General features: G+C 31.4%; 1 protein-coding gene across 1 annotated transcript; it reads left to right on the plus strand.

Moving 5' to 3' along the window:
* Positions 1-775: 775 nt before the first annotated feature.
* Positions 776-8,967, plus strand: LOC146952592 (pleiotropic drug resistance protein 1-like). Its single transcript, XM_085703554.1, has 24 exons — positions 776-1,090; positions 1,288-1,408; positions 1,499-1,587; positions 1,690-1,774; positions 2,279-2,438; positions 2,529-2,605; positions 2,994-3,047; positions 3,129-3,219; positions 3,318-3,619; positions 3,721-4,002; positions 4,182-4,498; positions 4,586-4,746; positions 4,913-5,016; positions 5,132-5,288; positions 5,388-5,492; positions 5,585-5,712; positions 5,870-6,202; positions 6,299-6,589; positions 6,669-6,752; positions 6,838-6,971; positions 7,117-7,344; positions 7,447-7,618; positions 8,089-8,343; positions 8,468-8,967. Exons 1-24 carry the CDS (start codon positions 804-806, stop codon positions 8,723-8,725), a joined length of 4,275 nt encoding a protein of 1,424 aa, XP_085559680.1. The 5' UTR covers positions 776-803; the 3' UTR covers positions 8,726-8,967.
* Positions 8,968-17,875: the final 8,908 nt, after the last annotated feature.

The following is a 17,875-nucleotide window of genomic DNA, read 5'->3' on the forward strand; positions in this document are numbered from 1 at the left end:
TTATAATCCCCGTGAATTTAGCTCATTTGGTATGAGTGCATAATATATGTAGGGGTTAGGGTTCAAACCCCGGACAACTCATTTATTCATTTTTAAGGTGAATTTCACCAAAAAAAAAATTAGATTATAGATTTCATGCTTTCGCACATATAAAGATCAGACTATTCATATATTGTGATTTAATATTTCGAATCATATGGGAAAATCCTAATATCAAATCACAATATGAATAGTCCGATCTTTATGGATAGATATTAAATCAGGCAAACCATTTGATCAATTTCATTTATACGTGACATAATTGTGTAAATCTTATCTTATGTTATTAAAAACCAAGTTCTTAGGATAATCTTTTTACAAAATCATACATTAATTCTAATGTGGGATTATTTTGAAATCAATTAATTTTTTTTTGTGTGGTGTCAGGGTTTGAACCCCTGATATGCATTGTTCCTACCAACTGAGCTAAGAACAAAAATCAATTAATTTGATGTAGCACATACAAACTTACCAAAAAAAAGAATAATATTGGATTAAATATGATGTGGCACAATAATAAGAGATAGATACCATTGGAGGATTCTTAGTTAGCTTTATCATTTCACATGTCTTTTACACTAACATAGCTATTAGTGCACCTTAAAATACAAGTACAAACATAAATTCGAATTTTTGTCTATATCTTTCTGTTCCATTATCCATTTAACTAATCTGAAAAAATTCAACTCTAGTTATATCCCCCTCTATAAATATACCATAAACATGGAAGAATAATATATACTTTGTTGTATATGATCAATTAAATGGAGAGGAGTGACACTAAAACATGGAAGAACCATTGCATGGATGTTTTCTCAAAATCTGAACGTGAAGATGATGAGGAAGCTCTAAAGTGTGTTGCAATAAAGAGAATTCTTACAAGTAAATGCTTTAAGAAAAATGTAGAGAGCAAAGGAGAAGAAAAAGGAAAAGATGTTGAAACAATTCAACTTAAATTGGTAGAGAAAAGAGCATTGTTAGAAAGACTTGTGAAGATTGCTGAAGAAGATAATGAAAAGTTCTTGTTGAAACTCAAGGAAAGAATGGACAGGTATTAATAATATTTCTTAATTTGGTTCCATTTTGATTATTAATTCTTGTTCAAAAAGATTATGGTTTTTTACTCGTGAGGTGTCGGTTCAGTGGTAAAAGTTTGACCTTATAACTAACTTTAAGGGCCAGAATTGTTTTAAGATTGGATTGAAATATTTGTTCTTATATAGTTTTTTTAAACTAAACCTTGCACAGAGTTGGACTTGAACTTCCAACAATTGAAGTTAGATTTGAGGATATAAATGTGGAAGCACAAGTTTATGTTGGAAGTAGAGCATTACCTACATTATTTAACTTCTTTGTGAATGTGATAGAGGTAATTCAATATTGCAAAGAATATTTCTTACTTTATTCATTGGATTATTGTATCTGATTATTCATTCTATACTATTTTTTGTTTTTTAAGGGGTGTTTAAATAATCTTCAAATAATTCCAAGTCCAAAGAAACAGTTACATATACTTCAGAATGTTAGTGGAATCATAAAGCCTAGAAGGTGAATTTAAGACAAATTCTTTGTTTTTCATTTTTTGATTATTATTTTAGATATTACAATAAATATCTATATTTACTTATTAAGATTTTGAGATTTTTGTAGGATGACATTGCTTTTAGGGCCACCTGGTTCTGGAAAGACCACTTTGTTGTTGGCATTGGCTGGAAGACTTGGCAAAGATTTGAAGGTAAAGAAACTAAGGTTTCAATCATTTTAGGGTAGAAAGGGGGGTTCAAATAGTATGCAGTTCAGTAATTCTAAGAATCAATGATTAGTTATAACCTATGGATCGCTGACACATACACGATATTGACACTGACACATCGAAATCAGTAATAATTTGAAAAATTGACATAACCGAATATAATCACATTGTCGGTGCCTGACACTAATGCAGACACAAGACACGTAAACAATTTTGGACATTGATTTGAAATTGGAGAGTTAAATTCAAAATTAACAAAATCAGTTTTAAATAACTTCTACCTTTGATTCAAATCAGATGGTAGATATTGAAAACTGTGTGATGCATTTACCGGATGAATCCATTTCAGACACTTGAAATACTATGTCATAATGTCCTTTTCCGTAGAAATTTACCACATGGAATTTGAATTTGACAATACTATGCCATAGTTTAAATTTGAATTTACAAGATAATAACTAAATTAGATTGGTGATGAAACTTCAGCAATCTGGGAGAGTAACATACAATGGGAAAGGACTAGAAGAGTTTGTTCCACAAAGAACATCGGCTTATATAAGTCAACATGATAATCACATTGGAGAAATGACTGTGAGAGAGACACTAGCTTTCTCAGCAAGATGTCAAGGGGTTGGACAAAATTACGGTAAAGAAAGAGAAAAGAAAAAATCTTTCAAATAAATCCAAATATTTTAAACCAATCTTAATCAGAGTTTTGAATTTCATCACTACGCAGAAATGTTGACTGAACTGCTGAGAAAAGAGAAGGAATCAAAGATTGAACCAGATCCTGATATTAATGCCTATATGAAGGTAAGAATTAAATAATCTTTTTGGATTGACTTATCTGATCTTATCTACCGACGTAGTATTTGTGAAACAGTTTGGGATAACTTATGGAAAGAGCCTATGACATGTCCATAAGCTCATTTCCGTATAATTCCATAAGCTCTCCACGATAGCTTATGAAAACAGCTTATAACTTATATTAAAATAGTTTGACTTTACTTTATCTTTTGTCATTGAAATAGCTTAGACATAAGCACTTATATGGTAATCGCGTCTATAAGTGCTTAGTTAAACAGTTTATCTAAACAGCGCCTAAACTATGTTTTGAATCCTTATGTTTGAAATGGTGAACATGTTGAACTGTGATAAAGCTTCTTAATTTATTAGCTAGTAATTCACTCAAAATATGCAGGAAGCAGCAATAGAAGGCCATCAGAACAGTGTGGTCATTGACTACATTCTTAAGGTAATAGTCCAGATTCACCAAATATAGTTAACTTGTGAAACAAGAAAAGGTTTTAATTTACCCCTTTGTGATATGTTGCAGATTTTGGGGCTTGATGTTTGTGCTGACACAATGGTAGGAGACCAAATGATAAGAGGTATCTCAGGTGGCGAGAAAAAGCGACTCACTACAGGTATAATCTATTTGACAAGGAAAAACATGACAAAGAAACTGAAAACCTTAATTTGAAACTTAAACAATGAGGTTTATGATTAATAATATTTTGTGAAGGTGAGATGCTGGTTGGACCTATAAAGGTGTTGTTCATGGATGAGATATCAAATGGTTTGGACAGTTCAACAACTTTTCAGATAATCAACTCAATCAAGCAATCTATTCATATTCTAAATGAAACTGCACTTGTTTCTCTTCTACAACCAGCACCAGAAACTTATGAACTATTTGATGATATACTACTTCTCACTGATGGACAAATTGTGTATCAAGGACCAAAAGAAAATGTACTTGAGTTTTTTGAATCGACCGGTTTCAAGTGTCCCGAAAGAAAAGGCGTTGCTGATTTCTTACAAGAAGTATGAATGTCATTCACTATAAATCTTCCTTTGAAAAATATTGTTTCTTGTTTTTTTCAATAAATTTATTTTTTTTTTCTTTCCCTAATGCAATGCAATAGGTGACATCAAGAAAAGATCAATGGCAATATTGGGCTCGTGAAGATGAACCTTATAACTTTGTCACTGTCAAGGATTTTGCTCGAGCCTTCGAATTATTTCATGTAGGCAAACAACTTGGAGAAGAGCTGGCCGATCCATTTGACAAGTCTAAATTTCATTCAAATGTCTTGATCACAAAGAAATATGGGATTAACAAAAAGGAGCTGCTAAGGGCTTGTGCTAGCAGAGAGTTATTGCTTATGAAGAGAAATTCTTTTGTCTACATATTCAAAGCCACACAAGTGAGTTTAAATTTCTGATTTTAAAACATTATTCTATGTCCAAAAATTTGATCGAGTAAAGGACTCCTCGTGCATTTATGCCATAAAAATGTTAAATAAAGTGTTTCATGTGTCATTTTCTACTTATTTTTATCTTTACTTTTTGTGACATTAAGCAAGTTGTCTTTCATCCTTCTCAGCTTACTTATTTAGCTATCTTGACGACGACATTATTTCTACGAACCAAGATGTACCACTCTACCATTGAGGATGCACAAACATACATGGGAGCACTATTCTTCACGGTCACTGTGGCAATGTTTAATGGAATATCAGAGCTAAATATGACTATCATGAAACTTCCTATCTTTTACAAGCAAAGAGATCTTCTTTTCTATCCTTCATGGGCTTATTCTCTTCCACCATGGATCCTCAAAATACCAATAACTATCATTGAAGTTGCCATTTGGGAATGCATCTCTTACTACGCCATTGGCTTTGACCCAAATATTGGAAGGTACCTTGAAACTAAATCATATGAAACTTTCTTAGCTAGGCTATTAATAAATAATTTTTTGAGCCTAATGATAAATCTGATTGGCAGGTTTTTTAAACAGTCGTTGGTAGTCCTATGCATTAATCAGATGGCGTCTGCGTTATTTCGGTTTATGGCAGCATTAGGAAGGGATATTGTAGTGGCCAACACATTTGGAACATTTTCACTACTTGCTGTTACTGTTTTGGGAGGATTTGTTATTTCAAGAGGTAAGAAATTATAGTGTAACTCTAAACTTGGCTGATGTAATAGACTTATGATATAGTTGTTTATTTGTATTTGAGGATGTACTAGATAAGTAAAAATGGTAATGTAACTTGAAAAGTTCCTAATGTATTGAATCTTTCTTATGATAACATTGTTATTTTGCATTAGAGGATGTGCATAAATGGTTTCTTTGGGGTTATTGGTCGTCGCCATTGATGTATGGACAAAATGCTATAGCTGTGAATGAATTTCTTGGACATGGTTGGAGAAAGGTAACCAACCCCTTTTGTTTTTAATGTTTTTATAGTTAAGAAATCTTCTGATAGGCAATTCAATGATCTTTGGTATGAGATTTTTGTATAAGATAAATTTCCTTGAATGTTACAGGTTGTTCCTAATTCCAATGAAACATTGGGAGTATCGATACTGAAATCTCGCGGATTTTTCCCTCAAGCTTATTGGTATTGGATTGGAATTGGAGCTTTGATTGGTTATGTTTTTCTATTTAATTTTCTCTTTGCATTGGCTTTGCACTATCTCAGTCGTAAGTACTTCTTCGTCTCTCATTTCGAACATTGAAATTTACTCGTACTTCTTTCCTTACCACATGATTTTTTTATCATTTAATATGTTGTCTTTGCAGCATTCAGAAAGGATCAAGCAGGCTTATCTCAAGAGAAATTGCAGGAGAGAAATGATTCAACAGCTGAAGAGTTCATTCAATCACAGACACAAAAAACCTCTTCTAGTGAGTCCTTTAGATCCAAGACATAGTTAATGTACTTATAGCTTAAAGTTTTATATTCAAGCCATAACATAATGATTTTGATGAAAAATCAGATACAAAGATGGATGAAGCAGTTGGCGAAAACAAAGCTAGCAGTAGTGGAAGAAAAGGAATGGTTCTTCCTTTTCAACCTCTATCCCTCAGTTTTGATGATATCAAATATTCTGTTGACATGCCACAGGTACCTTTCTAGTTAAGATATCAACAATATTTTCATGTTTTTATGCATCTCAGCATTTCTCATAAATCTACAATACTAATTTACATAAATGGAAATAAGGATTTAGGAATCAAAATCAGAATTACCATAGCATTTTGTCTATATGTTGATTATATAGGGAGTGAAAAGTCAAGGAGTTTCCGAGGATCGTCTCGAACTTTTGAAGGGTGTTAGTGGTGCTTTTAGACCAGGAGTACTAACAGCTCTTATGGGTATAAGTGGTGCTGGAAAGACTACTCTAATGGATGTTTTAGCTGGAAGAAAAACTAGTGGATATATTGAAGGAAGCATCACAATAGCCGGCTATCCGAAGAATCAAAAAACATTCGCTCGCATATCGGGATATTGCGAACAATTTGACATACATTCACCTAATGTTACAGTTTATGAATCTTTGCTATATTCTGCATGGCTTCGTTTACCGCCTGAAGTCGATCGCTCAACTAGAAAGGTATAATTGTTTTCTTTGTTTCAAATTAGAGGCATGAAACTAGTTAGTACTAGTAATCAATAATCATTAACATGAACTCAATTTTATGAGATGCAGATGTTTATTGAGGAAGTTATGGAGCTTGTAGAGCTTAACTCATTAAGAGAAGCACTTGTTGGATTGCCAGGCGAGAGTGGACTTTCAACAGAACAACGCAAGAGACTTACAATTGCAGTTGAACTTGTAGCGAATCCATCGATAATATTCATGGATGAACCAACCTCTGGACTTGATGCTAGAGCAGCTGCAATTGTAATGAGAACAGTAAGGAACACCGTGGACACAGGACGTACTGTGGTGTGCACGATCCATCAGCCAAGTATAGATATATTTGACGCCTTTGATGAGGTAAGAATTTTCACTCGCCATTTTGTTTTTAAGTACTACATATTGAAGAATTAAGTGATTCAATAAAAAAAAAATTCAGCTGCTACTTCTGAAATTGGGAGGGGAGCAGATATACGCTGGTCCAATAGGCGACCACTGTTCCGATCTGATTGAGTACTTTGAGGTGAGTCAAATGTAAATGAGATTGAGAATATTAATTAGTAGCTTCTGTAGCATTAGTATATTAACTTAGTGCATGAATACTATAGGCTATTCAAGGAATTCCTAAGATCAAAGATGGTTATAATCCTGCAACATGGATGTTGGAAATTACGTCAGCAGGAAAAGAGGCAAATCTTAAGGTCAATTTCAGTGATGTGTACAAAAACTCAGAACTACACCGGTTAGACTCTTAGTAAAAACTCACATATTTTCATATCTTTATTCTTTTGAACCGGACTTTCTGTTTTAATAATTCCTCACTGAAATTTAATATTTTGAAGGAGTACCGCAGAAAGATCTTGATACTAGTATTTTCCATTTTTCAGGAGAAATAAACAATTGATCCAAGAGCTTAGTGTTCCTTCTCAAAGTTCAAAAGATCTATACTTTGATGCTCAATATTCACAGACATTTGTAGCACAATGTATAGCTTGTTTGTGGAAACAACATTTATCATATTGGAGGAATACATCATATACAGCTGTTAGACTCCTATTTACTATAATGACCGGTATATTGTTTGGCCTGATATTTTGGGGCGTTGGCGCGAAAAGGTATATTGAAATAGAATCATTACGTTGTTCTTACAATAACTAAAACATGAAAAATAAAATTCAAAACAAATCCTTACCATGTTATATCATTAATAATCACAGTAAAAAGGAGCAAGATTTATTCAATGCAATGGGGTCAATGTATGCTGCTGTTACCTTCATAGGGGTTGTAAATGGTGCCTCGGTACAACCAATAGTAGCAATTGAGAGAACAGTCTTCTACAGAGAAAGAGCTGCAGGAATGTATTCAGCTATGCCATATGCTCTTGCACAGGTATTAATTACTCCATTATTCATTTTCATTGTTATTATCACTACTGATCAAGATGAATCGTTAAGTAGATATTGGCTACTTATTGCATTAAATAAACACACACAAGAACACAGCGATCGATAACAAAATAAACGCAAACAAGAAAACAACGATTGATCACAAAATTCGGCCTATTGTGTCTACGTCTCAGACATCAGAGTGAATGTTGTAATTTTTCTATTATGAAATGCATAGGGTTATAGAGACAAACATAGTGAATGTTGCATTTAAATAATCCGGTCCTCTAAGTTTGAGAGTCTACTCACTTATGAGCAAATATGAGTCATACACAACATGGACCGTCGATAAATAATACACAAAAGTAAGAGATATGAGACTAGTTCGATAAACGAACCATTCAATGGAAAGAGTTGTCAAGGACTAATGAAATTGAAATGTAAAACTCAACAATTGTTTATTATGAATTGCAGGTTATCATAGAACTTCCCCACATCTTGGTTCAAGCTGTTGTATATGGGATCATAGTATATGCCATGATGGGATTTGAGTGGACAGCTTCGAAAGTTTTGTGGAATCTCTTCTTCACTTACTTTAGTTTCTTATACTATACATACTATGGTATGATGACAATGGCCATAACTCCAAATCCACATGTTGCTGGCATATTATCCACCTCATTCTATGCAATATGGTGCCTTTTCTCAGGCTTCATTATTCCCTTATCTGTGAGTTACACCTAACAACCTTTCCTAATAACATCTATTATATGATAAGTGTTTATTTTATAAGCGCGTAATTAAACCGTTTATCTAAACATGGTCTAACTTTAAAAATTGATAACAATGGCAGAGAATACCAATATGGTGGAAATGGTACTATTGGATTTGTCCTGTTGCATGGACCTTGAATGGATTGGTGACTTCCCAATATGGACACAACATGAACACACTTGACAATGGTCAAAGGGTTGAAGAATTTGTTAGGAATTACTTTGGTTTTGAACATGACTTCCTAGGAGTGGTTGCAATTGTTGTGGCTAGTTTCTCAGTGTTGTTTGCACTTATCTTCACCTTTGGTATCAAAGCATTCAACTTCCAAAAAAGATGAAATCACTCCAATGCTTCTCTTCAAAAGCTTTGATCTATATTCTTTAGGAAACATGGTTCTCATATTCTCAATGTAAGGATAAATCTAAAGCCATACATGAATAAGAACCTCATGTAACTAGGCATAATTCTTTCAGTAAAGGAACAATTAAGCTAATTACTAGGTATTCTGATTTGATTCACTGAAAGTTTAGATTTGTATAAAAGTGTTCATTAGAGCTTATAAGAAAAAGTTACGATATACATCTACAATTCTTTGATATATACAGATTTTATTTAAGGCTTTGTTTGGGAGTTTGGAGGGGAAGGGAGGAGAGGGCTTTGGGGGTTGGAAATATATAGAAAAATGGACAAAAAATTCACATTTTTTGAAAGAACAGTTTTTTAGAGAATGATAAACTAATACTTATGATTAATATACTTTTAATTTTAAGAATATAATAACAACATAGAATGGATTTAAAAAATTCATATAAACCCTCCATAACCCCCCAAAACCCTCCCCCAATACAATTTTTGAGTTCCCCCAAATGAGGGGGATTTTTTATTATGAGTAAAAAATTAACCTCCAAAGCCCTCTCCTCCCAATGTCTTCTATTTCTTCCACTTGCTCCTTCCTTTTTTCCAAAACCCTCCCCTCCCCTCCAAACTCCCAAACAAAGCCTAAGTTTTTACTTAATCACTTTCTGAAGTGTCACCCAAATTATCAATCAAGCTTAACATCCAAACAGTTTACTTAAATGCAAAAATCATCCTTACTCATATCTACTCAATTATTAATTTAATTGTATCATCCACTACTTGATCAACTAACAATTTACTCAAATGCCTCCTAAATTATAACTCCTAGATAATTAATTTGTTTGACAAGATAAACATCTAATATGAAGAATAGTTTTAAGTTTTGTTGTCGTGGTATACCTATGTTAAATGAATTTGGATCTTACTCTTAAAAACTAGCTCGTACTGTCGTACACTTTGACAATGTGAGACTCAAATACAACTTCAGTATCCACTTTTACTCAGTGAGACTAGGTCCAATTCTCACATGCCCTAGAAAATCCAGCTCTGATACCATGAAATGGATTTAGATCCCACTCTTAAACACTAGCTCATAAAATGAATTTGGCCACATATACATTGATAATTGAAAGACCATGACAATGTGAGACTCCAATAAATTTTCAATAATATACCTTCTATGAAGCATGTTGAACATATTGTTAGTGACACTAGTAAATAGCCATTACTAAAGCCCCATCAATGATGACCCGCCATTGGTCCCCATGAAAATGAAGGCACAAGTAGAGTCAGAAAAGGGAGCAAATATCGATGATTGATAGAAACCTGTGAAGCCCCGATACTTCTAAATGGATGACGTATAGTATCTTCTGCGTATCTTGCACCGATACCTGCCCCGATACTTCCCGATACATATCAGGAGAGTATCCGAAGATTAAATTTTATTTTTTTAAAAAATAATTATCCGATACCTCCCGATACGTATCAGAAGAGTATCCGATAATTATCATGCACCGATACCCGCCCCAATATTTCTCAATTAATGTTAACTAAAATAACTTAACTCTTGAGTACTGATGTGTTCTTTTTTGGATATAGTGCATCTTTTTTTGATCGATAAAGTATAGCACTAACGGATATAGTATAGCAATGATGGTGCTCTTTTTGGGATATATTGTGTATGTAATTGACTAATCATCACTCTCTTAATCGTCAATATTATTTATATTTATGTTGATGTGCTACAAGCCTATGACTGATTTCTTTTGTTTGTTAATATATTTGCATATTAAAAAAATGGTTATAATTATATTGTACATTTAATTATATAATTTTTTTTATTAACGTATCTCAGTTGTATCGTATCTTAATTTTTGAAATTTTTTCGTATCGACATATCGGTACAGTATCTTATCCGTATCGTATCTCGTATTCGGGCTTCACAGATAGAAACACATGCATAATGATACCAGGTAATGACTTTACAAAATAAAACATACTATATGCATAAGGGTAACAAGAATCTTTGTGAAATATTGCTAGGGCCTAGTTCAAATCTCCTTAGTGGGGGGACATGTTATATTCTTGAGAATGAAATAAGCAAGTACTCCAATATATATTGAAGATTATAATTACGCAAGTAGACTATGAGGTTTCAGTTTAGTGTGGTAAGAGTTTGATCTTATAATTTTAACGAGTTTAAATCTCTTCGGAAAAAGTTATAAAATTGATCATAATTAGTGTTACTTCAATAAATAACGATTTCTCAATTTTTTGAAAAATATATATTGGAGTTATGCCCTACCAAAGTGAAAGCTGCCATGCCATGCTTCAAATAGCACGTACAAGGAAAAGAAAGATAAGTCAATTATGGAAGAAGAAGGGAAATTCAGCAATATTAATGATGACCAACATGGAGAACTTTTGAAACAAAATCAGAATTCTTGGTATATTCCCTTCTCCATTGATCCTTTTTGCAATATGGCAACATCAACATATTGCATTAAAATATCTATAATTCATGGGTTTCATGTCTCTCCCTCATATATACGGTCATTTGATTTGGAGTTTTTTTTTTTCCTGGAGAACTTATTTGATTTGGAGTTGTCACTTCAGCATTTTTAAGGACACATCAAGCATGTAACAATTTTTTTAACGGAGTTAAACAGAAAAAAAAAAACTATAAAGGAAAGGATTGTTAATTTGTACTCTAAAGATACAAATTAAGGAGATAAAAAATAATTAAGAAATAAATTTGTATCGAAAAGATAAATATATCTAAATTTTTAAAACAATGAATGCATAATTTTCAAGAAAATAATTTTATTTTTATCTTCTAACATTTCTCTTTAATTAAAGGACAATCCAAAAAATTGGTCAAAGTTAAAAGAACTGCACGCATAAATATTTTGCCAAATTAATTACTAAGGGGGTGTTTAAGTTTATTGAGTTTAAATGGTTAATGAACTCCATCAAAAAACAGATCTTTCAAGAAAATCTAAATTTAAATTTTGGATGAAACAATATTTTGTCGGACTTTATTTACGTTGCATATTGAACTCCATATTATTAGATGTCCTTTTTCCTAAAAATCGGAGAGTTAACACACAAAAAAATACAATATGTCCCAAAATTGTAATATGAAGAGTGGATATGTATAAATTAAGCTTTCTTTCTTCTTAAAAAAATGTATAAATTAAGCTCGTGTCCCCAAATTATGTTAGTTCAATTCATGCATGCATGCATATGTTTTATTCTCCTAAACAAGGGATCACACTCTTGCGCATGCAGTGCCAGCCCCTTTGGTCGAAACAAAAAAAGAATATTTCTATACACAACTTGTTACTGATACTATTTATATTTTCTCTTATATGAGCAGCAGGGTTAATATTATTGTTGGGATGATGAGAAGAGAGTGGGGGACCTTATATATAATGAGGACTAGTGGCGGAGCCAGAAAAAAAAAGTTGGGGTGGGCCACTAAAATTAACCGTTGAAAAATTGTTTAAAGTCTTGCAAAATACACCTATAATTGAATTATTTAAATTTTTCGGGTGGGCCACTACACCACTTTGCGCGAATTTGGATCAACCGAAACCTAAAACCAACACAAAATTATATAAAATCTCGCAAAATAGACCTATAATCGTTGATTTTTTAATTTTTCCGGGTGGACCGTGGCCCACCCCAACCCATGAAGGGCTCCGCCACTGATGAGGACTTGTTAGCATCAGCGTGCCAGAATGTATAAATTTAAATGTGGCCTGTAGCTAATAACTAACAAAGTTGATAAGTAGTTGAATCACTCAAAAGATTGTAGGTTCAACTTGTGTTGTTTGATGATGACTTCTTTAATAGATGATATATAAGTATCATATGTTAACGCTCGATAAGTCTTGAAGCTGACTTTGATCCTGGAGTCATGGGCACCTAATTAAACTTTCTTTTATAAAAAAAATATCTCTATATTAATATATGTTCACTCTAACAAGACATATTCCACGCATATAAGGGTGGGAATGAGCCTGGCCGGACCGAGCTTTGCTTAAATAGGCTAGGCCTAGTTGAAAAAATTAAGGCCTAAGCCTTGGCCTTTTACCTGTCAAAGGCTTCATTTTAAGCCTGGCCTGGCCTTTTTAAAAGTTTGGCCTGACCTATTAGACTGTTTAAAAGCCTAGTTTCTGTTACAAATTTCAAACAGAGTATGTTCATCAATTTTTTTTTCCTTTCAATTTGTGCAACGTACTTAATATAGAGATAAAACATTAATTAGATACAGATTAAACTAATGAAACACAATTGTAAAATTTATAGATGGATAGAAACTCAAGAATAATCATGTCTGATAACAGCAAAGATTTCAATTTCAAATTTAATCTAATAACTATATTGACCTTAGGCATATTAGTAGCAAGCCTTAATAGTTCACACAAATATATATAAATATATCAATAGCAATGTCATACAAAATAATAATGGTGGTATGAGAATTTGAAGGATCAGTAATTCTTTTTGATATATATATATATATAAATAAATAATATATATGGAAAAATGTAATATACTCGTATACGGGCCGGCCTGGTAGGCTTGATATGCTTTTTTATAAGCCTAAGCCTGGCCTAATTAAATTAATAGGCTTTTTAAAAAGCTCAAGCTTGACCCATTTATTAAACGAGTTAGGCCGAGCCAAGCTTTTAGTAGGCCGAGTCATAGACCCCTGACGAGCGGCATGGCCTATTCCCACCCCTACACGGATAGTAGTATAAAAACTAATCTCTTTAAAGATGTTGTTATATATGAATAATTGGAAACAACTAAAGAACTTGGTTGGAAATCGGATAGGAACACAATTAATAAAGAGCACTATCCCTTTAAGCATTTTTGGGTTGGATTTTTCTTTTCAAAAATACCTTTAATTTTCAATACAAATAACACATCTAATAAATAGATAAGAACAAATTTAAATATTAAAACAAACGTAACAAACACGATATGAATATTTTTTTTTTTTGGCTTAATACATATTTTGGTCCCTTAACTTATTTTTGGTTTTCATCTTGGTCTCTTAACTATAAAGTGTCTCAATTTGGTCCTATAACCCTTAACTTATAGGGTGGGTATGAGAAAGGCATGATAATTAAATCCATATTCCAATTTTAATTAGAATTAAGATCCGAAAATTATAATAAAAACTGAATCAGTAAAGGCATGATAGTTGGAGCATAATCATGATTCAAGTATGGGTAATGATGTTAGTCACTGAGTTGGGATGGAGGAGAGAAGGATGTGGGAGATAGTGTGAAAAAATTTAGTGGTGAGAGACTATAATAAAACTATGCTCTTCATTTGATCTAAGGGTTATAAATTAACTTTCCCATGGTGGGGAATTCTTTCTCATACCCACCCTATAAGTTAAGGGTTATAGGACCAAATTGAGACACTTTATAGTTAAGAGACCAAATTGAAAACCAAAAATAAGTTAAGGGACCAAATGATGTATTAAGCCTTTTTTATTTGTTTTTTTTCTTTTATCATTTAAAAAGTGTAACAAACTAGATGAGTATATTTATACTTACTTTTTCACCATTCCAATTATACCCTTAAACAACTTTTTCTATAATAAAATTGTTGTTGGTGTCATCAAAAAAAAAGAATTTAGATTTTTTTTGTTATATTATTGGTGTCATTAAAATAAGATAATCATGATTAGTTTGGTTTGTTATAACTTGAAAGCAACAAACATTTATATTTTCAGTCTTAATCAAAATTTCATAAAAAAAACACCGTTAATAATTTTCAAACTTTAACATAATAAAAAGAGCGAAAAAAGGGGCACGTGAGTGCCCATCTTTTTGCAAGTCTCTATAAAACCAATCTCTATATTACAGCCGTTGGAAAAAAATGACAAAGTCTATCACTTGAAACACAAGAAACACACTTGAGTTTGAGTTAGAATGGTTAGTATTTTTTTTTTTTTTTTTTGAAATAGGTTAGTATAGTTCTTAAGATGTCACTTTTAATTATATATTTATATTGATCAATCAATCAATAGTATTGATAGAAGTTTGGCAAGTGCACCAAATACTATCGAAGTAGTAAAAATATCGATCCCACGAGGACTGTTTTTAACTTCAATAATTCAATCGCGTTATAAAAATAGGATGTATAAAAGTTTATTTTGGTTTGCCACTAAGCAGTAGATTTAGTTTGATTTTATGAAATCAAATAAAAGAAATAGATTTGATTAAGAAAATATGGAGAGAGATGAGATCAGGTCTGTCGAATCCTCTATGTTTCCCCTAGTTGGTTACTGCACCTATTATTACTAATGATTCTCTAGTATCACGATAGTTAACAAATTAGCCCTAATCAATCCCTTGAGTTAGGACCCTCTTCTTAAACTACAGCCCCTAATTCCTTAGGTGGTCTAATAATCCTTGAAGGTTTTATGAACGTTAACCTAATATCACTAACAAACGATTATCCATTCCTAGACTAACCATGTTTATTAGAACAATTCAATTAGGTCTAAGACGAAAGCTATGGTCAGTAGTCATTCGTTCTCACTAAATCATGTTTATATTTGATCAGGATATAAAAAACATTAAGAACAATTGAATTGAATAAAAACTAGAAATTCATTAATAAGTAATAGAGTTTCACAGCAACATAAATCAACTAGGGTTACATAGATTCATCTCTGACCTAATCTCTAAGAGATTTAGCTACTCATAATTGAGTTTACAAATAGCATAATCAATGAAAGAATTAAAACATACATAAACTGGTTTAGAGATGATGAAATCCTCTCCGCTGCAGCCTTCTGGGTGTTAAAATCGCACTTTAGCTCTCCAAAATCGTAATCCCCTTTGTTTGAGACTGACTTCAGCTTAAATAGGCAAATCTGGATCGCCCAAAATCGTACCACGATGGCACAATCGTACCACGATTGGTACTTTAAACCCTAATTTCCTTTAAAGCCCTTCTTGAAATCGTATCACGATTAGATGGATCGTACTGCGATCCAACTCCATCAAAAACATGCTCTCTGACTTCAAGAAATCGTATTACGATGGTAAAATCGCAATACGATTGGCAGCTTCCAATTCTTCCAATTTTGTTGCTTTTAACATCTCTTGGATACTTAATATTGCTTAGAACTCTATCAAAATGTCAAAATAAGTCCTAAAAATTACGTAATGACAGCATGTCATCAAGTAGATATATAAATTAAAGCTTTTCCTGTCACATGTCACTTTTGTGTTTATTCTTAATATTTTTATTATTTGTTCTAGTTTTTGAAAACCAACATTTTATCCATACTATATATCTATACGATATATAAAGAAAATTATCTCTTTCAGCACTTTTGAGCTGGATTTTTCCTTTCAAAAAATACCCTCAATTTTCAATACAAATAACACACGTAACAAATAGATAAGAATAAATTTAAATATTAAATAAAAGTGTAACAAAGACAAATGTCCAATTTTTTCCTTTGTCATTTAAAAAGTGTAACAAACTCGATGAGTATATTTATACTTTTTCATTATCCCAATTATACCCTTAACACAACAACTTTTTCCATAATAAAGATTGTTGTTGGTGTCGTTAAAAAAAATAAGAATTTAGATTATATTTGTTTTGTTATATTGTTTGTTTCATTGAAATAGATAAACATGGTTAGTTTGATTTGTTATAATTTGAAAGCAAAAAACATTTATATTTTTACTTTTAATCAAAATTAAAATTTCATAAAAAAACACCGTTCGTAAAATTTCATAAAAAAACACCGTTCGTAATTTTCAAAAGTTAGCGCAATAAAAAGAGCGGAAAGACGGCACATGAGTGCCCGTCTTTTCGCTAGTCTAGCATAAATATATTTACAAACTTCAAAACTTACTTTCATCCTATCCACTAAATATTTTATTTAAGCTTTTAAATAAATTTATAATATTTTATGTAGCATAAACATTTTCGATCCATGTAGCATAAACATTTCAACAAACTACTCATTCTTTTTTAAAATTTTCTAATTTTATCTTAACATATTCTTTCAATAAACTTAATTATTAATCTTAATTCAAATTTAAATAATATTAAATATTTATTTTGTTTTTTAGTTACGCATGTCACTCCTATGTTATTTTTAGTTTGAATTTTTTAGTTTTTAAAATTTATTTTCTATTCCTCTAAAAAATATATTTACTATTAGCATAAATATATCACCAAATTACATATATTAATTTGATACTATCCACAAAATATTTTATTTGATGTTTTAATTGTTTCTATAATTTTAAAGAGCATAGACATCTAAACAAAATACACATAATTTTTATTATATATATATATATATATATATATATATATATATATATTCATTTTTTAGATTTATACTTAATTCAAAATTAAAAAGTTTTATTTTGTTTTGTTTTTTATGCATGCGGCCTCTCGCATGTTAATTTTCATACTTTCTTTATGCTTAAAAAATTAAATATTGTTATCTAATAAATATATCTCAACAAACTACACCAACTTTAAATCATCTATACATTTTAAGATATTATCTTTGAATCCAAATTTTTAAATAGGGTTTAATTAGTTATCACTTATTTATCTTTTAACATTATAATTGAATTCAAGTTATAAGTTATATCTATTAAATAATTTGATTCAAAAAGTTTAATTTTAATTTTTTTAAAAATATTATCTAATTTATTATGCACATGTGCTACTAAAACTTTTTTTTTAATTAATAAAACTGATTTTTTATGTACTATAAATATCTCAAAAAACTACATATCTAAATTACCATTATAAACTCTCAATACGGACATCATTACTTTCATGTTTGTATCTATTAATTGAGAGTACTTAAAATATGAATGTATTTTATCTGCGTGTAGTAGTTAAGTTATTCACTTTATCCTCATGGTGGGTTTTACTCGTGCATATCATGCTTATATATTTTTGTCATCCATATATATTTTTGTCATCCATAATAACTAATATCATTAGTGTTAATTTTTGGAAAGTTTTTTTTTTCTTCTGTGTGAATCGAAAATATTTTGGGTGCAACTGGAGAGTTTAATCCCTCAAACGGGTACACTGATGGACAAATTAG

The sequence above is a fragment of the Medicago sativa genome, chromosome 1, assembly GCF_051527215.1.
Source record: "Medicago sativa cultivar Bolivia chromosome 1, Bolivia_mono, whole genome shotgun sequence".
NCBI classification, from domain to species: Eukaryota; Viridiplantae; Streptophyta; class Magnoliopsida; order Fabales; family Fabaceae; genus Medicago; species Medicago sativa.